The sequence below is a fragment of the Ruditapes philippinarum genome, unplaced genomic scaffold (assembly GCF_026571515.1).
Source record: "Ruditapes philippinarum isolate M1 unplaced genomic scaffold, ASM2657151v2 ctg2907_1_1_1_1, whole genome shotgun sequence".
Classification (NCBI taxonomy): Eukaryota; Metazoa; Mollusca; class Bivalvia; order Venerida; family Veneridae; genus Ruditapes; species Ruditapes philippinarum.
In genome coordinates this window covers 157413-181175 of record NW_026858229.1, presented here as the reverse complement: position 1 = coordinate 181175, position 23763 = coordinate 157413, and the positions used below count along the sequence as shown (strand labels likewise).

General features: G+C 35.1%; 1 protein-coding gene across 1 annotated transcript; it reads right to left on the bottom strand.

Annotated features, from left to right (window-relative positions):
- Positions 1-148: 148 nt before the first annotated feature.
- On the bottom strand, positions 149-23530 carry LOC132752537 (uncharacterized). The gene is made up of 12 exons (XM_060742870.1): positions 23444-23530; positions 16199-16231; positions 13459-13491; positions 11456-11488; positions 10440-10472; positions 9315-9354; positions 4584-4636; positions 4038-4092; positions 3312-3410; positions 1006-1055; positions 460-520; positions 149-183 (listed from the first exon to the last, which is right to left on the bottom strand). The coding sequence occupies exons 1-12, from the start codon at positions 23504-23506 to the stop codon at positions 149-151; spliced, it is 588 nt and encodes a 195-aa protein (XP_060598853.1). The 5' UTR covers positions 23507-23530.
- Positions 23531-23763: the final 233 nt, after the last annotated feature.

The following is a 23763-nucleotide window of genomic DNA, read 5'->3' as shown; positions in this document are numbered from 1 at the left end:
TATTTGAAAACGCAATAATATGGATCACATAAAATTCTTTTTTATAAAATACCCATAATGCAAATGAAAATAATGGAGGTCAAACATCATAAATGAACATAATTACCACATTCGAGAACAAAATTACTTTTTCTATCAATTAGATATATCACTTGTTCACAACTGCGTCCATAAAATATTTTCCTGCGTCATAAGTACGCATATTTGTTAATAGATGATCTAGTCATACAGACAATGTGTAACATTGAATGAACGATTTCTTCTGTAATTGTTATTACATATTAATCTACCATTAATGCCATTAATCTATCATTTATGTATTGCAAGATAAATAAACATACAATTAAGAACTTCTTTAACTTCATCGACACATTTAAAGTTTTAATTGGGTCAAGACATTAACAACTTTTAAAAGTACGGTTCACATTTATCACAAGAAGCAAAAATATAGTGACTTACTCCCTTCTGTTTTTAACCTGGTCTCAAGGAGTTCGTCCAAATTTGTCTTAGTCCTGAGTTCCTAAGTAATCAAAAGAAATTTGAAATGAAACTCATGTCTAAGTACTGTCGCTTTCTTTATGGCTTTATGGTATGTCAAAATGCATAGTTTGTTTCAACACCGGATAGTCATTTCAAGTTTTAATCACAACTTTTTCACACAATATTTAATTTTACATAAATGTTATTATAATAATGCAGTACATGCGTGAATTTCTGTACATGTTTGTGCATGTGTGCGCTTACAAAAAATGAACTAAAACAGCACTGTGCGTTTGATTTATCAGTATATACATCTAGTACTAGCTAAATGTATACTCATACAAATTTTTCTGAATGTTATGAAAGACAAAGTACAAGAAATTTTATTTTTTGCAAACGTGATAAAAAATAAGCGAAAAAAATAAATATATAAGAAGTAAAACTATTATTACAGATATATGCAATAAAATTCTATCAATTGAACATGTATATTAGTTAAAATAACGGTTATTTTTTTTACATTACCTCTTCATAAAACTCCCTTGACCAAATGGAATCAGGGGATTGCCCAAAACCTGTAAATGCCGTTTTAAAATTATGCAAAATTCTTTCATTTATTAATTACAATCATTTCAATAATTTTCAACTAAAACAGTGTTTTAATCATTGCCTAGTTATAACAAGAGCTTTCACTAAAAGTCTTTTATACCCCGCCCCAATCCCAACTTAATGAAAATGTGGAGTCTGAAGGCAAATTTGATTTCGACCTATATTTTATGATCTTTCACCTTCGTACCAAATATCATTTAAGAGCTTTGTAAAACGACAATAATTTTCTGTAAACATTATTTTTGACAAAACGGGAGAGATCTATTTAAGAAAATGGCTGTTTGAAGCCCAATTTGACCTCATCCTGTACAGAAGCATGACATAGATATATTTTAAAATTATTACAATACATTGTGTCATTCGCGAGTTATAAAAAGAAAATAGTGGATTATATTGAGACAAGAAGTAACCATACATTTGTGTAATATTAGTGGTTTGATGCTAAATTCGACCACGACCAGTAACCTGCGTACAAAAATATTAATAATTAATATTCATTGTCTTGTAAGGGACTAATCATCTGAAAACAATGTTTTTCGTCACTGCTTTTTTTAAACATGACAAAAACTATGTAAAAAAATAATATTGTTCTAAAGCCAACTTGGAGCTCCTCTACCTGTAATTAAATATGTTACATCTAGGTACAAAATGTTATCAACCGGAAACAATGTTTCTATTTGACCTTATTCCAAGCAGCTCCAAACGCAATCCCAATCGAGGTCTCTAAATAAATTTACTGTATACAATGTCTGCTCATAATACCTCAATCCTTACTCTAGTTACCGTCCTGAAACCATCATTTTTTACTCTTTTTTAATAAACTGTGACATGATTTCGACCCTCGGGTATCCAAAAGCAATTCCAAGAGAGGCATCTACATAAGGTTGGTTTTTCAAATAAGTCATCCGCATTTCTAGTTATTAACCAGAAATCATTGTCTCTCTTACGTAACATTGATATTGAACTTCAACCAAGGTATCTCAAAAGCAATCAAAAGCAAGACATACCAGGTTTGACTAAAATATCTGATTCCTAACTTAAGTTATTTACCGGAAATCCTTTTTTACAGTTTAAAGTAGCAGTAACTTTAGCCGTATAGGGGTTAAAATGCAATCTTAAGCGAGGTCTGCATATAATCTTGGTATGTTTCAAGTTTAATGGAAATATCGCACTTCTAACACATTAAACCATTCGGAATTTAGTAACAATGTCTTTGACCATATGGGTACCAAAAGGAATCCCAAACTAAGTCTTTATCTAAGCTTGCTATATGAAAATATTTTTTAACAATTTCTCAGTCACAAGTCTTTTAATCGATTAGAAACTGTTTTTTTTTCTTCCATTTTTATCACAGTAATCTTGACCTAGACACTAGGGATCAAAATGCAATATAGCAAGGTCTCTACATAAGCTTGCTATATACCAAGTTAGGTTACAATGTCTTATTTTCACTCTAGTTATTTCCGGATTGTTTTCTATTTTAGTGACAGAGATCTTGTTCTTGATCCTATGACACTAAGGGATCCAAGCAACCGATATGTAAGGCGTTTAAGGTAGAAATTGACTAATGCTTGGGAAAATGAAAGATTTATTTCTTAAGTCCATTCAACAGGGCCTATTTATCGCAGTAGAACACAGTGATCATTCCATATAACTTTGTGTCATCCTGTTCTAATCTACTTCACGTCTAATCTAATTACATGTATCTCCCTATTCCCATGTAGAGAAATTTTTAATTTGACACATGGGTTATATCTTTCACATTGGACATGCTCAACTCTTCTTTAAGATCCTTTTCAAGTTTATACTTCTGTAGTAAATATTTATTATCTTCGTGTAAAAAATTAAAATGAATTAAAAGCAAGCACAATAAACTGCAGAATTTGAATTGTTTTAATTATATAAGTTGTTTAAATGTTGTTGTTTTTTCCAGGCGAGAGTTTGATATAAGCAGCAACTTTTTACTCGATCCTGATTGTAATTTATGTATTGTATTTTCGCATTGAAAACATAGATGAAAGAGGAAATAAATGTGTTTAAACCAACCTTAAAATATCACTATCAAAAACATTAAACGTTACGGTACCAATTTTTACAAAAACAAAATATATTTCAGTTTTATTCGAAACTGTTCAAATGTTTTTGCAATGACATTATTTTTTAACTCATCGAAGATAATGTCATCGAAAACAAGTTTTTTTCTGCAAGTTTCGACAATATACCTTTTTCTGCATCATCCAACCCGCTGATTAATTCTGCATGGTTATCGATTAGTTTTTCTCTTTCCTTTTGGGCGTCATCTTGCACGACTACATGTCTTCCTAGTTAGTAGACAAATAGAGAATAGACTTGAGTAAATATTTGAAAAAGCAGCATTATAATTTTCATAAAATGTTTTTAGAAAAAAAAACATAATTCAAATGAAAATAATGGAAGTCAAACATTATAAATGAACAGTAATACCGCATTCGAGAACAAAATACTTTCTCTGTCAATTAGATATCCTTTTTACACACTTTTGTCCATTAGATGTTTTCCTGCCTCATAAGTACGCATTATTGTTTACAGATGATTTATCATAAAGACAATATCTTATATTCTTTTGTAATAGTTATTATACATTTATCATTAAATCTACCATAAATGTCATTAAACTACCATTTGTGCATTGTAAGATATATATACATACTATTAAGAACTTTTATCATATAAATGTAATTAATATTCAAAGGACACTTTCCTTTTTGTTTTTGCAGGTTTAAAAGGAGACATACCTATTTGGACAGACACAGTAAGTTTTTAATCTGTAAATTTGAACCGAATATAAATAATAAATACATGTGTAAGTATCAATCGACCCGTTTAATGTTTTAATTTGGTCAAGGCATTACCAAAACTTAAAGGTACGATCCACAAATATCCGAAAAAACAAATTCATAGTGACTTACTCTCTTCTGTTCTAAACCAGTTCTCAAAGAGTCCATCCACATTAGTTCTGCCATTCTAAGTAATCAAAAGAAATTTGAAATGAAAACTCATGTCTTAGTACTGTCACTTTCTTTATGGTTTACTTTGGTCAAAATAAGTGTATGTATATTTTGTTATACCACCGGAGATCATTTAAAGTTGTAACAAAGTGTTAACTTAATAGTCCACCACAACTTTTTAACACAAAATCATAAATGTTCCGATGAGAATGCAATATGTGCGTTTGTTTGTGTATATGTGTGCATGCTTGCCCGCGCGCAAAAAGAACTAAAACGGCTACGTGCGTGCATATATCTGGTGTACTTATAAACATTTTTTCTGAATTTCATAGATTGTGTTATTAATATAAATACAATAAATATATTGTAATTTTGGTGTGAGTGATTCAAATAAATGGATAAAATAGACATTTAAAACGTAAGCCTACTATAACAGATAAATGCAATGGAAATTCTGTAAGTTGCACATTATATATCTGTTATAATAACGGTGATTTTCTATATTACCTTTTTTATCCAAAATGGTTCATCAAACTGGCGTATCCCGAGATTCCCGAGCTCTGTAAATGTAGTTTTAAAATTAAGTACATGTTCTATTATTTCATATCAAGAATTTCCTCCTAAAATAGTTTCCTTCATTGCCTTATTATAACAAGAGCTTTCACTAAAAGTGATTTATAAACCACCCCAACTATATGAAAATAAGGAGTCTGACGTCAAATTCGAATTCGACATATATTTTACGAAGTTTCATCTGTGAACAAAATATCAGCCATGTTAAAAGATAAAATCATACGTTTAAATTATCTGTGTCAAGAAAGGGAAACAACTATGTAAAAAAATAGCCGTCTGAAGCCATATTTTGATAAAATTGTATATGAGCATGGAATATCTTTGTATTAACAGTTATTGCAATACATTGTCTCACTGAAGAGTAATAAAAGGAAAGCAGTTGGTATAATAAAGATAATAAGTAATCATACATGTGTGTCGATTTCGACCAATATTTTATGATGTTTTAACTGCGTACAAAAACAATTAATATTCATTGCCTTGTTAGGATAATCATCTGAAAACAATGTTTTTCGACATTGATTTTTGTAAAAATGTCAAAAATATGTAAAATTATTAGTGGTTTTAAACCAAATTTAAGTATGAAGTAACACCGTTGTACAAAACTTTATTACTCGGACAAAATGTTTCTATTCCAAAAATGTCCAAAAGTCTCTTAATAAGTGCTGTATACAATGTCTGATTCTGGAAGCTTAGTCCGTGCTCTAGTTATCGTTGGAAGTTATTTTTCTATTTTTTATCTTCTGTGACCTAGGTGATCCAAGTGAGGTAACTACACACGCTTGCTATATACCAAGTTTGATGACAATAAGTCATCCGCATTTCTAGTTATTAACCAGAAATCATGTTTTATCTTACGAAACATCGATCTTTAGAACAGTGATTTCGAAAGCAATTTAAGGCAAAATTTATTCAAAATCTTGCTATGAACATGTACAAGGTTCGACTACAATATCTGATTCCTAACTTAATTTATTGACCGGAAAACTTCTTTTTCAATTTAAAGTAACAATGATTCTAGTCCTAGAGATAAAAAGTAATCTCAAGCGAGGCCTGCCTTTGTTTCAAGTTTGATCAAAATACCTCAGTCCTAACATTATACACCATTCGCAATATTGTCACAATATCTTTTACTTTGGGCGGAACCAAGCAAGGTCTCCATCTTCGCTTGCTTTATGCAAACATTTAAATCAATTTTCGGCCACTTTTCTTGTTATAATCAGAAACCTTTTTCCTATTTTTTTGTAACAATGGTCTTGACCTTTGCACTATGATGTCCAAATGCAGTACCAAGTAAAGTCTCTACGTAAGCATGCTATATACCAATATGATAAACAAGAACATCAAGGAAAGGTGGCGTTTAATGAACGCAACACCCATACGACCCAGTAAGCAAGGAGCCCAGGCAGACAGTTAGGTTACGGATCAAAATGAAATATCACACAACCATGATTTATACAAAATTTGATTACAATATCTCTCTCCTAACTCAAGTTATCGTCCGGAAACCTTTTTTAATTTTACCTTGACATTAAGCCTAGGAAGTCTTTAAGGAAAACTTAAGAGATATCTCTACATAGCCTTGCTTCACGACATCTCATTCCTAACTCTAACTATCGTCCGATAACCATATTTTATTTTTTGGTAACAGTGACCTTGGCCTTGACCACAGGGGGGTCAAAAAGAAAAACCAAAGTACACTCAATGCCAGGTTCATCATAAGTTTGCTGTATACCGAATAGATAACAATGCCTCATGTCTAATCTGGTAGTCATACGGAAGTCATTTTTAACATACCAAAGTGACGTCTCCGCTAAGCTTGCTTTGTATCAAGTTTGATTACAGTATCTCTATCCGCACTTGAGTAATCGTCTAGAAACCACATAAAATGACCCACAGTTCGATAGGGTTATAGACAGACCGACTCGCTCTGTTCTTTTGCCCCCCCCCCCCCGCCAAAATTTGTTTGAGGGGTATTTATTTATCGTTAAGACTTTTTTGCAACATATTTTTCCTTGAATATATGAAAATTAACGTGATAAAAAATTGTTTCATATCAAATAATGGACGATAATCTGTGTTTTTGGTTTGAACAAAAACTAACAGCACCGATCATTTTGTACCCCCAATAAATTCAGAGTATATAAATAAAAAGGGTGAATAACAGTGGGAAAACGCATACATTTTTTACAGTTAACTATTAACTTGTTATGTTCAAATTTTTCTACTAGGATTAAGTTCCATGAATTCAAATGTTACATATCAAAGTATCACTGCGGTATACCGTACCCCGGATATTGCTCGATATTATGAGGATTTTCATCGTATTTCGCGACTTTGAACGAGAAATGAAGGTACGTTCAGTGACGATATGTAGTCATTTTGAATTGGTTTGATATAGATTTTATAGAAATACGAATACTTCGATAATTTCCCTAGTTACTGATAACCCAAAAATGTTGAGAAATAGCTTTGAGATAAAATTCGTCTCCTTGCTCGCGTGATTAATGAGATCGGATCAATCAAATTTGATGTTTTTGTGCATATACTTCCATAAAAGAAAAACTTGAATCGAGTGAAATATGATAATGTTTATAATGTAAATGTTCAATCAACAATAGAACCTCAGACGACAGTGCATTTTAAGAATAAATACACATGTCAGTGTACCGAGTATTGCGTTGGAGTTGCCCGCCGGTGTCACGAGTATTGCCTTTTAGTGTAACGAGTATTGGTTATCAATATCGAGTAAATGCAAGTAGTGAACACATAGTATCATAAATATTTCTTATTATGCAAACTTATTTACACTATATGTGCAGAATATGCAGAGTTCGGATGTACTTTATTGGAAACATCTGCGAATAATCCAGATTTTTATTCCTGCTCATGAAAATCTCAGCAATTTTCTGTGTTTAAAAAGTTCCCGGTGCTATCGAAGGATCAATCTTTCCAGAATTTGTTAATAATTATTGCATATCTTACTTTAAATAGTAAATAGTAAAAGAAAATGCATCCAAAGTGCATTAATGCTGCCTCAAAATTGTCAATATTAGACGGTATTGAGCAAGTGTGCCGATATCTAATATCAACCTACTATGCCAAAAATCCATATAAAGGTTACTTTCGGTCATTTTGCTCCTGCACTCTAGCAACGGCAGACCGTCTGCAAATGAAATTTGTTACGTCATTAGCATGACTGCCGAGCGGGTACAGCTCAAAAACCCGAATAATGGATTTTGATAAAGGGCAGTAGATTCAATAAAAAGGTTATGTTCCTTATATCCTTTTACCTCATAAAGGCTTGTTTTGAAGGCTTTACACCCCACCCAGTTTGAGGCCTCAAATAGTGTAAAACATGCGCTATTTAGGCCCCAAACACTGTTTTTCCCTTTGAGAAATGTTGTTCAAAAGAGTGATCACTTTTTCGGCGCCACCCCCTATTAAAAGGGTACATCAAAAGGGTGTCACAGGGGGATGTGCCCCTTCTGTTTGGGGGTTTGAAGTGGGGCTGTAGCCCCATCTAATCGCCGAGAAGATTTGGGACTTGTGTGGGGGCTTGAATTGCCTCAGGCCGATTTAAAGGTACCGTGTAATCAACGCCGAAAACCTTAGACTTGTAACAAGAGGCTTAATTCAATGATCGCAATGCTCGTGCAGTAAAAGGTTGAGACGATATCGGCATGCTTGGACGGTATATGCACGTGGGACAATACTTTACTAAGTGTGTCGATATGTTTCTTAAGACAAACTTGCTCTGTAAAAATCTATTGTTAATGTCATCTAAATATGTTTTGTTATTCTTCTTCTTTTCAGAGATGGGTCTCTCTTATTACAGTTCTTGAGACAATTGTATTTTAATATTTACGTCAATTTTGATCTTCGACCCTCTCCCGCCCTCATTCGACCCTGCACACACTTTATTTCATCCATAGTGGCTATTTTCAATCAAATAGAAATAAAACTCTGTATTTTGCCCGTAGGAAAAAACATTTTAACACGGAAAATCATTGTTGAAATTTTGAAATATTGGAATAAAATCACATAAAAACAGTACATTATCAGCAAAATGAAATAATCGAAAACAAGCGTAAAATTTAACAAAAAATATCGATTTCCCAGACAATTGTGCTCATCTGTTTGCACAAACACTGTACACAAAGTTGGGCTATTTTGCAATACTTGTACACTTAAAATCAAGACTCGTACACTTTCTTGTATCTTTTGCCTGTATGCATTTTTTACTTTCCATTACTTTTTGCCTAAAGTTTGACAAAGCATACGGGATGTGAATTTAAAAAAAATTACTCGATTCAATTTTTTTTATATCGGTAACATAATTTCTAACGATTCTACAGTATCGCGGTCAGGATTTTCTAGTAAGCAGCGGATCGTTTAGGGGTAGTTTAATCAATTTTACAAATACCTTTAATACTTTTACGTCTTTTAGAGCTACAAAAATACCTCTTGATATAAAAAAAACCCGTTCAGATATATGAAATAGCCATTAGTTTGGAAAATATCGTCACTGAACTTATCTTCGTTCCCCGTTCAAAGTCGCGAAGTGGGATGAAAGTCCTCATAATATCGACCAATATCCGGGGTACGGTATACCGCAGTGAGTATGGTTCACACATACAAAAAGTCACGCAAAAGTATACTCACCCAATATGTCACATATATATGTACTTTCTTTGACAGTTTTCTAGGAAAAGAAAATAACACTATAGACAAGTATATACATTTTTACTGCTTTAATGTTTATTTGCAGAAAAAGTCATAATAAGTTTTTGGTCATTCGTTTCACTAGACTCTCATTTCTATTTGCATCATATATACGAGTATTTGCTTTCTAACATAACTTTGATTTGCTTTTTACTGCGATTATGGGCATGCTGTGCGTTTGGACTTGTGGCATTATTTGAACTTGCTGCGCCTCTTGGAATTTGTTGTGCCGGCTTGGTTCGCAGCGGCAATATTTGAACTTGCTGCACAAATTAGAATGGTTGCATTATTTGTAATTCCTCTATTATCTTGGACTTGCGAAACCTTTTTCATTTGGGGTACTATTTTGAGTTGCTGCATTTTTTTACTTGCTATTTTTGGAGTGACTGCACTATTGAACTTGCTGTGCCTTTCATATTTCTTTTTTATTCTTCTATTAACAAACATCATGTTTATTATTCCTTAAACATCAAATTCCACTGTAACGAACCTGACAGAAAACAATTTGCGCAACGGCCCAATATAAATTACCTCGCATTAAAATGAAGCAAAAGTGTGTATCTTTTAGCGCTCTTAAATAATTACAAATTGAGTTTGTGATGTGTTTGTATATAGACTTTTTCTCCCAAAAGCAACTTTTCTCTCTGTCTACAGTGGTACAGTATGTTTGTATTAAAATCAAGCATTTACAATTAAATGACTTCTTAGAATGGATGAGATATAAAGGCGGGCATTCATTTGTTCTCTGCATTGTTTTCATAGTGAATAAAAGAAACATAAAGGCTTGCAAAATATATAACATGATATAAAAATACAGTTGCCTATTGATCTTGACTTCATGTAAGTATCTCAATGTAAACATGGACGGACGGCCAAGTGTCATAAAATTATACGACCAAAATTTCATTAAAAATTGTCTTATTATCAAAATAACAAGGGCAATCCCTCAGAAACTAGGAAAATGCATTCAAAACAATGATGATTTTCCAACTTAATAAAACATTTCTTAAATTTCATATGAATTTACGAAATTGTCATATATATATATATATATTATCATCTTACCAACTGATCTCGCTTATTCCGTCCCTTTCGAAACTGAAACACATCAAAAAGGTTTTTAACAAGTGAATCATTATAATGATAAATCTCGATAATTTGAAGTGATTTAACAATAACAATATCACATATGAAACATTACAAATAAGAGACTTTTTAATAATAACAAAACATGAAACACTTTTTTGCTTGTAAGTATTTCAAAACGAAATAGTTATCTATGACAGGACAAGTTCTTGTGTCTATTGAACTTCATGTAAAAAATCTAAAAAAATAAAGTTCCCTTATTGTTAAGAAGAAAAATACCAAAAGCACGATATCAGTTACAATAAACATGTACAATACATATTGTGTTCAACAAACGAAGTACCTAATACAGAAATGATGTGTTTTTTTTTCATAACTTAACAGTTAGTAATGAGACCCGGTGTAATGGAGCCTTATACATTTTGAGTATACTTGCAAAAGAAATGAAGCAGAAAATTACGTTTTTTCTCATAGGCATTGTAATCTTGACAATTAACTTGTTTTAAAACCAAATGCAATGTTTGTACATCCGATAAGCATTTTTTCATTATCTAAACTTTTAACCATAAGCACAGTTTTCATACATTGAACACGAGCATTTACAATAAAATGTCTTCTTAGGCATGGCACGTCGCAAGTAATGAGAATAAATACGGTGAACACTCGCTTTGGTTCTTATAGTACCATAAAGGAAAAAAAAGATAAAGAATGAATGACATCATAGAAAAGGCACAGTGATTTAATGATCCTAAAGTCGTTTAAGTACCTAAATGTAAGCACAGACAGACGCACGGGCGAACAAGCGCTTTTAACATATAAGGCCTAAGTTATCTTGGACATCAATAAAACACTGACTACTCATTATCAAAAGGACACTGTGTCAGAAACAAGGGAAATGTACTAAAAATGTACTAAAAGCAATACAAAAACGTGTTTTTTGTCAAAGATAAAGAAATAATAATAGCAAATGAAATTGTCAAATTGTATCAACTTACAAACTGTTTCCGTCTATTCCGTCCCTCTCGAATCTGAAACACATCAAAATAAATTTAACTAGGAAATCGTGTAACTATTACTGACGGGCAAACGAATAATAATTTAGCCCTCTCGAGACTTAAATAATCTGTATATGGTGTTATTCAGTATTAACAGTTTTGTGCAAATTGCCTGAATGGTTATCATATTGCATTTCTGGGATAATACATAGACCATGGCTGATAAGGTTTATGAAATGAAAAATTAAAAAAAAAACATAGAAATACATTTTAATAATAACAAAACGGGAAACACTTTTTTACATGAAAGTATTTCAAAACGAAATAGTTATCTATGACAGGACAAGTTCTTGAGTGTATTGATACGTCACTTCATGTATCAATTTAAAATCAAAACTTTACTTATTGTTAAGACTCAAATACCAAAAGCACGGTATCTGTTCCTATAAACATGTATAATACAGATTATGTCAGAAATGTAATAAATCTTAGGAGAATTACATCACCCGTTTATTCTGTCAGCAACCTTAGTAATGAATATATGCAAGTATTGTTGCATATCAAATGATTAATGTTAAAACAAAATGAACCTAAAACAGTAATGATTAGAATGTTTTCATGACTTAACATATAGTAATGAGACTCTGCTAGAGGATCTATTAAAATAATCAACAAACGAATGATCTATATTTGCGAAATTTGCCTTTAACATTTGATTAAATAGTTCTTTGTTATTCTTTAAACAGACTTTATTTGAAAATGTACGCTCATCTTCAATACTGTTTGTATGACTTAACAATTCAAATTTTTCATTTCTGTTCACATACGTATTTTAAGACCTGGTCATTTCTCTACAAAATTACACGATAAGACTGTTTTGTAGATGACATAAAAATGTTTTACTTACATGTATGAAATAATCACTATGGTAATAAGCGATTCTTTTTTTATAACATAAATAAGGGAAACATGTATTGCTGAAGGGATATACATTGAAATTATCTTCAAGATCTATATGACCCTCGAGCTACAAGCAGAGGGTAAATTATGACCAAGAAGGCTTAATTTTCTGTTCCCTATATCATCAAAGATCATCTACGACACTTTTAATGCAAACAAAGATTTGTTTGTTTGCATGGCTATTTGAAGCACGAATTCCTCTAAGAACAAGGTCGGATTGCTTTACTTTTAATATCAAAGTGTCATTTGTACCTTAGCCTGACCTCAAAATCAAATAGGTTGCCAACTTGCAATAAGTAATGTACCTACCAAGTTTCACTGACTTATTTCTTGTGAGTTATGATCGTGCATTTTACTGCCTTTGACTTGCGACATTATGACCTTAAACTCCAAAGGAGTGATTTACTTACCATCGGCATAATCCCTTTCAAGTTTCACAAAAATAGGCTCATTTTTCCAAAGAAATTGAACGGAAAAAAATTACGAAAGTGTCACTGTGGTCATGACTTTTGATCTAATGACCTTGGAATGTATTTGATTTATATACTAGCCACTGAGAATATTCTTACTAACTTTCAAATTTGGTAAATATAAATTGTTAAATTCGTGTCCCTTTACAGTTTTTAGTTTTTATACATTGAACACACGCATTTACAACTTCATGTCTTTTCAAGCAGAGTGGACATGCAAAAATGAGAATAATTAAGGTAGACACTCTCTTTTGTTCTTATAGTATCATAAGTGAAAAAATATACAGAACGAAGGACATCATAGAAAAGGCACAGTGATTTATTGATTGTGAAGTCGTCTAAGTACCTAAATGTAAGCACAGACAGACGAAGGGCGGACGAGCGCTTTACAAATATAACGCCGAAGTTATCTTTGGACATCAATAAAACACTGACTTCTCATTATTAAAAGGACACTGCGTCAGAAACAAGGGAAATGTACTAAAAATGTACTAAAAGCAATACAAAAACGTGTTTTTGTCAAAGATAAAATAAAATAATAGCAAATGAAATTGTCAAATTGTATCAACTTACAAACTTTTCCCGTCTACTCTGTCCCTCTCGAAGCTGAAACACATCAAATAAATTTAACTAGGAAATCGTGTAACTATTACCGACGGGCAAACGAATAATAATTTAGCCCTCTCGAGACTTAAATAATCTGTATATGGTGTTATTCAGTATTAATAGTTTCGTGCATATTGGCTGAATGGCTATAAAATTGCATTTCTGGGATAATACAAAGGCCATGGCTGATATAGTTTATGAAATGAAAAATACAAAAACAACATAAAAATAAAAATAATGCGGTTTTGTTTGTGATACTGTTTGTGAGGAATTGGCCTACAGTTTGAATACAAAAACACGCTGTTATGTAAACAATAATGCGGATATATCTTGAAATAACGGAGAGCAGAGTCGGGATTAATTCATAAAAAGGGATAATTTGCTCATCTTTAATTAGTATATTTTTATTGCAAAATTTATTGAAATCTATGAAATTCTTGCTGAATATGTCTTATTTAGATAAAAAGAACTTACAAACTTTGTATGGGAATCTGCGTTCCTTATTACGAGTCAAGTCGAACTTGTCCTTTCTCAATAAAAGCTAGTTCTTTACTGATACTTTATATTCTTAGTGTTTCCAGAGATAGTGTGTTTATTTTGCTTTTTAATAGCAAATCATTATTATTATAATGATTAATTTTTTCAGTTTTTTAGTTGATAACAGCCCATCTTACATTAACAATTTCACATATGAAAAATTTCAAATAAAATACATTTTAATAATAACAAATCAGGAAACACTTTTTTACATGAAAGTATTTCAAAACGAAATAGTTATCTATGACAGGACAAGTTCTTGAGTGTATTGATACGTCACTTCATGTATCAATTTAAAATCAAAATTTTACTTATTGTTAAGACGCAAATACCAAAAGTACGGTATCTGTTCCTATAAACATGTATAATACAGATTACAAACTTAAACAAGAGGCTTTGTCAGAAATGTAATAAATCTCAGGAGAATTACATCACCCGTTTATTCTGTCAGCAACCTTAATAATGAATATATGTAAGTATTATTACATATCAAATGATTAATGTTAAAACAAAATGAACCTAATACAGTAATGACTTGAATGTTTTCATGACTTAACAGATATTAATGAGACGCTGCTAAAGGATCTGTTAAAAAATCAACAAACGAGTGAACTATATTTGCAAAATTCACCTTTAACATTTGATTAAATAGTTCTTTGTAATTCTTTAAAATGACTTAATTAAAAAATGCACGCTCATCTTAAATATTGTTTTTATGACTAAACAATTAAAAATTTTCATTTCTGTTCACATACGAATTTTAAGACCTGGTTATTTCTGTACAAAATTACACGATAAGACTGTTTTGTAGATGACTTATAGCAAAAAATGTTTTACTTATATGTATGAAATAATCACTATGGTAATAAGCGATTCTCTTTTTATAACTAAAATAAGGGAAACATGTATTGCTGAAGCTACTAGCCGAGGGTAAATTATGACCAAGAAGGCTTAGTTTGTTTTCTGTACCCTATATCATCAAATAGCATATACGACACTGTTAATGCAAAGAAAGATTTGTTTGTTTGCATGACTATTTTCAGTCGGTTATTTGAAGCATGAATTCCTCTAAGTTCAATGTCGGACTGCCTTACTTTTCATATGTACCTTAGCCTGACCTCAAAATCATACATGTTCCCAACTTGCAATAATCAATGTATCTACCAAGTTTCACTGACTTATTTCTTGTGAGTTATGATCGTGCATTTTTACTGCCTTTGACTTGCGACAATATGACCTTAAAATCCAAGAGTAATTCACTAACCATCGGCATAATCCCTTTAAAATTTCACAAACATAGGCTCATTTTTCCAAAGAAATTGAACGGAAAAAAATACGAAAGTGTCACTGTGGTGATGACTTTTCATCTACTGACATTGAAGTGTATTTGATTTATTTACTAGCCACTGAAAATCTTCCCACTAACTTTCACATTTGGTAAATTCGTATCCCTGTGACCAAGATCTTTGGCCTATTGACCTTATGATAATTATGGGTTATTTACTGGCCATGGGTAATTTCCCTTCCAAATTTCACAAACTAATGCTTAATTTTGCAAAAGTAATGATGCAGACAATGACTTTTTTCTACTTGACCTGTAGCCTACTGACATCTAAACAGTAGAGATCATTAACTTGTTAGCTGTTGCTTGTTTTAAACCAAATGCAATGTTTCACATCCGATTTTTTCTCATTTTCTTAACTTTTCACACCATAATTACAGTTCTTAGTTTTTACACATTGAACACACACACATTTACAATTTAATGTCTTCTCAAGCAGGGCGGACATGTAAAAAATGAGAATAATTAAGGTTGACACTCTCTTTTGTTCTTATAGTATTATAAGTTAAAATAAATCTTACAGAATGAATGACATCATAGAAAAGGCACAGTGATTTATTGATTGTGAAGTCGTCAAGGTATCTAAATATAAGCACAGACAGACGAACGGGCGGACAAGCGCGTTACACATAAAAGACCGAAGTTATCTTTTGGCGTAAATAAAACACTGTCTTGTCATTATCACAGGGAGACTACGTCAGAAACAAGGCAAATGTACTAAAAGCAATAAAAAATTATTTAAAAACATGTTTTTGTCAAAGATTAAATATAAGAAAAGTACTTAATTTTCATATGTGCAAACAAAATTGTCAAATTGTGTCAACTTACAAACTGTTTCCCCCTACCCAGTCCCATTGGAAGCTGAAACATATCAAAATAAATTTTAATAGGAAATTGTTTAGCTATGACCGACGCACAAACGAATAATAACTTAGTTCAATAACCAGTATAGTGTGTTATTCAGTGTTTAAAGTGTTGTGCAAATTGCCTGAATGCCTATCAAATTTCATTCTGAAATAATACATAGACCATGGCTGATAAGGTTTATTAAATGAAAAATAAAACAAACAAAAAAACATAAAAATAAAAATCATGCGGTTTTGTTCGTGATACTGTTTGTGAGAAATTGACCTACAGTTTGAATAAAAATGCAGTTATGAAAACAATAATGTGGATTTATCTTGAAATAACGGAGCTAACTCATTTTAAGACATAAAGAGGATATTTGTTTGTTTGTGTGTAAGATGAAATTTTATTTCATCGAGTGGGTTTTAAAAACATTATTCTCACAAGTGGCGTAGCCACGAATAAGAATACTGTTTTTCAAGTTCACGAGATTAAATAAATTTACACAACAAACAATGTTATTGCTCGTATGATACTTTAATATGCCCAAATGTCATCAAGAGCAGTTTTGCGTGTGGAAGGAATGTATTTTTCAGACTGTAAAAATGAAACAAAAAAATTTGAGATTGGAATTTGAATAAATAGAAGTATGTTTTCTTCCTTTTATTACTTTTGACATTTAAGTTATTTATCAATTTCCGCTTTGCGTTTTCTTTAAACAGCCTGACATGGTCAGAATTGTCAGCAAAAATAAAATTGAGGTACCACATGGGGAAAATCTTAAAAAGTAGTTTCGTCTTTGAAAAGTGTGAAATTATATTTTGATAATTTTCACTGTGAAATTATCAAATATAATTTTCACGAATAAATCAGTAATCCACTGAAAAGCATAAAATTAATTATGCTCATCTTCGAGTAAAATATCTTTATTGCAGAAACGTATTGAAATCTATGAAATTCTTGTTGAATATGTCTTTATTAGATAAAAATAACTTACAAACTTTCTATGGGAATCTGCGTTCCTTATTACGAGTCGAGTCGAGCTGGTCCTTTCTCAAAAAGCTAGTTTTTAATGACACTATATAATTATAGTGTTACCACTTATAGTGTGTAGGATATAAAATATACATATGTGGAATCAAAACATGTTTATTTTAAATTCCAAAAGACTGTGTAACATTAATCAATATTTTCATAAATCAGATTTAAGCATAAGATATTTTTTAACTTAACCGCACAGACTTTTTTGTGTTTTCCGTTGTTATAATCGGGAAATTTCCGAATCTTTTCATATTTTTGAGCACTTGGTACGGATCTAGGCAAGCAAGCGAAATAATTGTTTAAATTATGGCCGTGAAGTACGCGGGTGTCCAGCGGGTTAACAGTGTGAACTGAGCGAGCTAGTAGTCTAGCGGGCTAACAGTGTGAACTGGGCGGGCTAGCAGTCTAGCGGGATAACAGTGTGAAGTGGGCGGGCTAGCAGTCTAGCGGGATAACAGTGTGAACTGGGCGAGCAAGCAGTCTAGCGGTCTAGCAGTGTGCACTGGGCGGGCTTGCGGGCCAGCGGGCTAAACTCTAAAACTTAACTGATTCAACATGAAAACGTTATGATACATATCCTAGCAGTGTGAAGTTGGTGGGCTAACAGTGTAACAGGCTAGCAGTGTGATTTGGGCGGGCTGGTTGGCCAGCGAGCTAAACTTTAATACATAATTGAATCCATATTAAAACCTCATGATACATTTCCTAGCAGTGTGAAGTGGGCGGGCTGACAGTGTAGCGGGTTAGCAGTGTGAACTTGGCGGGCTGGCGGGCCAGCGGGCTTAACTTCAATACTTAATTGAATAAACATGAAAATGTTATGATACATATCCTAGCAGTGTGGAATTGTCGGGATAACAGTGTAGCGGGCTAGCAGTGTGAACTGAGCGGGCTGGCGGGCCAGGGGGTCAAACTTTAGTACTTAATTGAATCAACATGAAAACGTTATGATACGTTTCCTAGCGGTTTGAATTGGGCGAGCTAACAGTGTAGCGGGATGGCAGGCAGTGTGAACTGGGCGGGCTCGCGGGCCGGCGAGCTAAACTTTAATACTTAATTGAATCAACATGAAAACGTTATGAAACATTTCCTAGCAGTGTGAAGTGGGCGGGCTAACAGTGTAGCGGGCTAGCATTGTAAAAATGGGCGGGCTGGTGGTCCAGCGGGCTAAACTGTAATACTTAATTGAATCCACATGAAAACGTTATGATACATTTCCTAGCAGTGCAAAGTTGGCAGGCTAACAGTGTCGCGTGTTAGCAGTGTGAACTGGGCGGGCTGGCGGGGCAGTGGCGGGCTAAACTTCAATACTTAATTGAATCAACATGAAAACGTTATGAAACATTTCCTAGCAGTGTGAAGTGGGCGGGCTAACAGTGTAACGGGCTACCAGTGTGAACTGGGCGGGCTGACGGGCCAGCGGGTTAAACTTTAATACTTAATTGAAGTTTTAGAGTTTAGCCCGCTGGCCCGCCAGACCGCCCAGTTCACACTGCTATCCCGCCACACTGTTAGCCCGCCCACTTTAAATTTACACTGCTAGGAATTGTAACATGAGGTTTAAATGTTGATTCAATTGAATATTAAAGTTAATCCCGCTGGCCCACCAGCCCGCCCAGTTCACACTGCTATCCCGCTACACTGTTAGTCCGCCCATTTCACACTGCTAGGAAATGTAGCATGAGCTTTTAATGTTGATTCAATTAAGAATAAAAGTTTAGCCCGCTGGCCCGCCAGCCCGCCCAGTTCACACTACTAGCCCGCTATACTGGTAGAGCGCTCAATTCACACTGCCAGGTTATGTATCATAACGTTTTCATGTTAAATCAGTTAAGTTTTAAAGTTTATCCCACTGGCCCGCCATCCCGCCCAGTTCACACTGCTAGCCCGCTTCACTGTTAGCCCGCCCATTTCACACTGCTAGGAAATGTATCATGAGCTTTTAATGTTAATTCAATTCAGAATTAAAGTTTAGCCCGCAGGCCCGCCATCCCACCCAGTTCACACTGCCAGTCCGCTACACTGTTAGCCCGCTCATTTCACACTGCCAGGTAATGTATCATAACGTTTTCATGTTGAATCAGTTTAGTTTAAGTGTTTAGCCCACTGGCCCGCCAGCCCGCCTAGTTCACACTGCTAATCCGCTCACTGTTAGCCCGCCCATTTCACACTGCTAGGAAATGTATCGTTAGCTTTTAATGTTGATTTAATTAAGAATTAAAGTTTAACCCACTGGACCGCCCGCCAGCCCAACAAGTTCATACTGCTAGCCCGCTACATTGTTAGCCCGCCCACTTCACACTGCTAGGAAATGTATCATGAGGTTTTCATGTTGAATCAGTTAAGTTTAAGTGTTTAGTCCGCTGGCCTGCCAGCCCACACAGTTCACACTGCTATCCCGCTATACTGTTTAGACGCTCATTTCACACTGCCAGATAATGTATCATAACGTTTCTGTTGAATCAGTTAAGTTTTATAGTTAAACCCGCTGACCCGCCCGCCCGCCCAGTTCTCACTGCTAGCCCGCTACAATGTTAGTCCGCCAATTTCACACTGCTAGGAAATGTATCATGAGGTTTTCATGTTTGAATCAGTTAAGTTTTAGTGTTTAAGTCCGCTGGCCCGCCAGCCCGCCCAGTTCACACTGCTATACCGCTACACTGTTAGCGCGCCCACTTTACACTGCTAGGAAATGTATCATGAGGTTTAAATGTTGATTCAGTTAAGTATTAAAGTTTAACCCGCTGGCCCACCAGCTCGCCCAGTTCACACTGCTAGCCCGCTACACTGTTATCCCGCCCACTTCTCAATACCAGGTAATGTATCATAAAGTTTTCATGTTGAATCAGTTTAGCCCGCTGGCCCACCAGTCCGCCCAGTTTACACTGCTAGCCCGCTACACTGTTAGACCGCCCACTTCACACTGCCAAGTAATGTTGAATCAGTTAAGTTATAGAGTTTAGCCTGCTGGCCCGCCAGACCACTCAGTTCACACTGCTATGCTAGCCCGCTACACTGTCAGCCCGCCCACTTCTCAATACCAGGTAATGTATCATAAAGTTTTCATGTTGAATCAGTTAAGTTTTAGAGTTTAGCCCGCTGGCCAGTTAAAACTGCTAGCCCGCTACACTGTTAACCCGCCCACTTCACACTGCTAGGAATTGAATCATGAGGTTTTAATATGGATTGAATTAAGTATTAAAGTTTAGCCCTCTGGCCCGCCAGCCCGCCCAGTTCACACTGTTATCCCGCTGACCTGTAAGCCCGCCCATTTCACACTGCTAGGAAATGTATCATGAGCTTTTAATGTTGATTCAATTAAGTATTAAAGTTAAGCCCGCCAGCTCGCCCAGTTCATACTGCTAGCCCGCTACACTGTAAGCCCGCCCATTTCACACTGCTTGGAAATGTATCATTAGGTTTTAATGTTGATTCAATTAAGTATTTATGTTAATCCCGCTGGCCCGCCAGCCCGCCCAGTTCACACTGCTAGCCCGCTACACTGGTAGCCCGTCCATTTCACACTGCCAGGTAATGTATAATGAGGTTTTAATGTTGATTCAATTAAGTATTTAAGTTAATCCCGCTGTCCCACCAGCCCGCCCAGTTCACACTGCATGGATTCAATTAAGTAACGTTTTCATGTTCAATCAGTTAAGTTTGAGAGTTTAACCCGCTGGCCCGCCAGCCCGCCCAGTTCACATTGCTATCCCGCTACAATGTTAGCCCGCCCACATAACACTGCTAGAAAATGTATCATGAGGTTTTAATATGGATTCAGTTAAGTATGAAAGTTTAACCCGCTGGCCCGCCCAGTTCACACTGCTAGTCCGAGTCGGCTACACTGTTAGCCCGCCAAATTCACACTGCTAGGAAATGTATCGTGAGGTTTTAATGTTGAATCAGTTAAGTTTTAGTGTTTAGCCCGCTGGGCCGCCGGCCCGCCCAGTTCACACTGTTATCCCGCTATATTGTTAGCCCGCCAACTTCACACTGCTAGGAATTGTATCATGAGGTTTAAATGTTTATTCAGTTAAGTATTAAAGTTAAGTACGCTGGCCCGCCAGCTCGCCCAGTTCACACTGCTAGTCCGCTACACTGTTAGCCCGCCCACTTCACGCTGCCAGGTAATGTATCATAACGTTTTCATGTTGAAATAGTTTAGTTTTAGAGTTTAACCCGCTGGCCTGCCAGCCCGCCAGCCCGCCCAGTTCACACTGCTATCCCGCTACACTGTTAACCCGCCCACTTCACACTGCTAGGAAATTAATCATGAGGTTTTAATATGGATTCAATTACGTATTAAAATATAACCCGCTGGCCAGCAAGCCTGCCCAGTTTACACTGTTAGCCCGCTACACTGTTAGCCCGCCCATTTCACACTGCTAGGAAATGTATCATGAGGTTTAAATGTTGATTCAATTAAGTATTAAAGTTTAACCCGCTTACCCGCTGGTCCGCCAGCCCGCCCAGTTCACACTGCTATCCCGCTACACTGTTAGCCCGCCCACTTCACACTGCTAGGAAATGTATCATGAGGTTTTAATATGGATTCAGTTAAGTATGAAAGTTTATCCAGCTGGCCCACCAGCCCGCCCAGTTCACACTGTTAGTCCGCTACACTGTTAGCCCGTCCACTTTACACTGCTAGGAAATGTATCATGGGGTTTTAACATGGATTCAATTAAGTATTAAAGTTTATCCCGCTGGCCCGCCAGCCCACCCAGTTCATACTGCTGGCCCGCTACACTGTAAGCCCGCCCATTTCACACTGCTTGGAAATGTATAATGAGGTTTTAATGTTGATTCAATTAAGTATTTAAGTTAATCCCGCTGGCCCGCCAGCCCGCCCTGTTCACACTGCATGGATTCAATTAAGTATTAAAATATAACCCGCTGGCCAGCCAGTCTGCCCAATTCACACTGTTTGCCCGCTACACTGTTAGCCCGCCCACTTCACACTGCTAGGAAATGTATCATGAGGTTTAAATGTTGATTCATTTTAAGTATGAAAGTTTATCCCGCTGGCCCACCAGCCCGCCAAGTTCACACTGTTAGTCCGCTACACTGTTATCCCGCCCACTTTACACTGCTAGGAAATGTATGATGGGGTTTTAACATGGATTCAATTAAGTATTAAAGTTTAGCCCGCTGGCCCGCCAGCCTGCCCAGTTCATACTGCTGGCCCGCAGCACTGTAAGCCCGCCCATTTCACACTGCTTGGAAATGTATAATGAGGTTTTAATGTTGATTCAATTAAGTATTTAAGTTAATCCCGCTGGCCCGCCAGCCCGCCCAGTTCACACTGCTAGCCCGCTACACTGTTAGACCGACAAATCACACTGCCAGTTAATGTATCATAACCTTGTCATGTCGAATCAGTTAAATTTAAGAATTTAGCCCGCTGTCCCGCCAGCCCGCCCAGTTTACACTGCTAACCCGCAACACTGTTAGCTCGCTCACATCACACTGCTAGGAAATGTATCATGAGGTTTAATGTTGATTCAATAAAGTATGAAACTTTAGCCGGCTGGCCCGCAAGCCCGCCCAGTTCACACTGCTAGTCCGCTTCACTGTTAGCCCGCCCACTTCACACAGCTAGGAAATGTATCATAACGTTTTCATGTTCATTCAATTAAGTTTTAAAGTTTAGCCCGCTGGCCCGCTCACACTGCTAGCCCGCTACACTGTTAATCCGCCAACTTCACACTGCTAGGATATGTATTATAACGTTTTCATGTTTAATCTGTTAAGATTTAGAGTTTATCACGCTAGACTGCTAGCCCGCCCAGTTATCACTGTTATCCCGCTAGACTGCTACCCCGCTCAGTTCACACTGTTAATCGGCTAGATTGCTAGCCCGTTAGCCCGCGTACTTCACGGACATAATTAAGAATTGTTATTATAATTTGATACATGTGTGTATATAACTCTTTATAAGGTAACCAAATCATTTACATCTTGCCATCTTTGCATTACTTAGTATTTTAATATTTTATAAGCATTAAAATTAGCTTAACTAAGTAAGATTATTGATATCGATTTGATTTAATGCTTACCTTTGATTTATAAATTCAACCTGTCTTTCTATTATAAATACATGGCCGTTATGTCAATTACTTGTTAAATATAGAGAGAGAAAACAAAAAAAATAGGTTTTATCTAATATTGAATAAAATTTCATACCAAGTGTAATAACGCCATGGGGGTTGGAAACTCCCAGTCGGAATAAAACAGGCCTGTATTCATCTCATATCGATCTATGTGAATTACCCGCTGAAAAACAAAATTGTTTGTGCAAAGAAATCAAAACAATGAACAATAGTGGATACTTGTTTGTAAAAAAAAAGACACATGTCTACCTTTTCATCAATAAAATTCTCCTATTTATTTCACAAAACATAAAAACATTGTCATAAGCTATTTATACCTATTTAATACGCCACTTAACTTACCAATTTTATTTTTATGCTGACATCAGATTGAAAGAAAAAAAAATCAAATCA

What these genes read in the sequence shown, in the direction of transcription:
- LOC132752537 (XM_060742870.1), bottom strand. Translation starts at nt 23,506, where the DNA reads ATGAATACAGGCCTGTTTTATTCCGACTGGGAGTTTCCAACCCCCATG. An exon ending in GGAATAGACGGAAACAGTTT is followed by an intron (nt 10,473 to 11,455) that starts GTAAGTTGATAC and finishes GATGTGTTTCAG; the next exon opens with TTTCGAAAGGGACGGAATAA. An exon ending in GTTGGATGATGCAGAAAAAG is followed by an intron (nt 1,056 to 3,311) that starts GTATATTGTCGA and finishes CGGCATTTACAG; the next exon opens with GTTTTGGGCAATCCCCTGAT.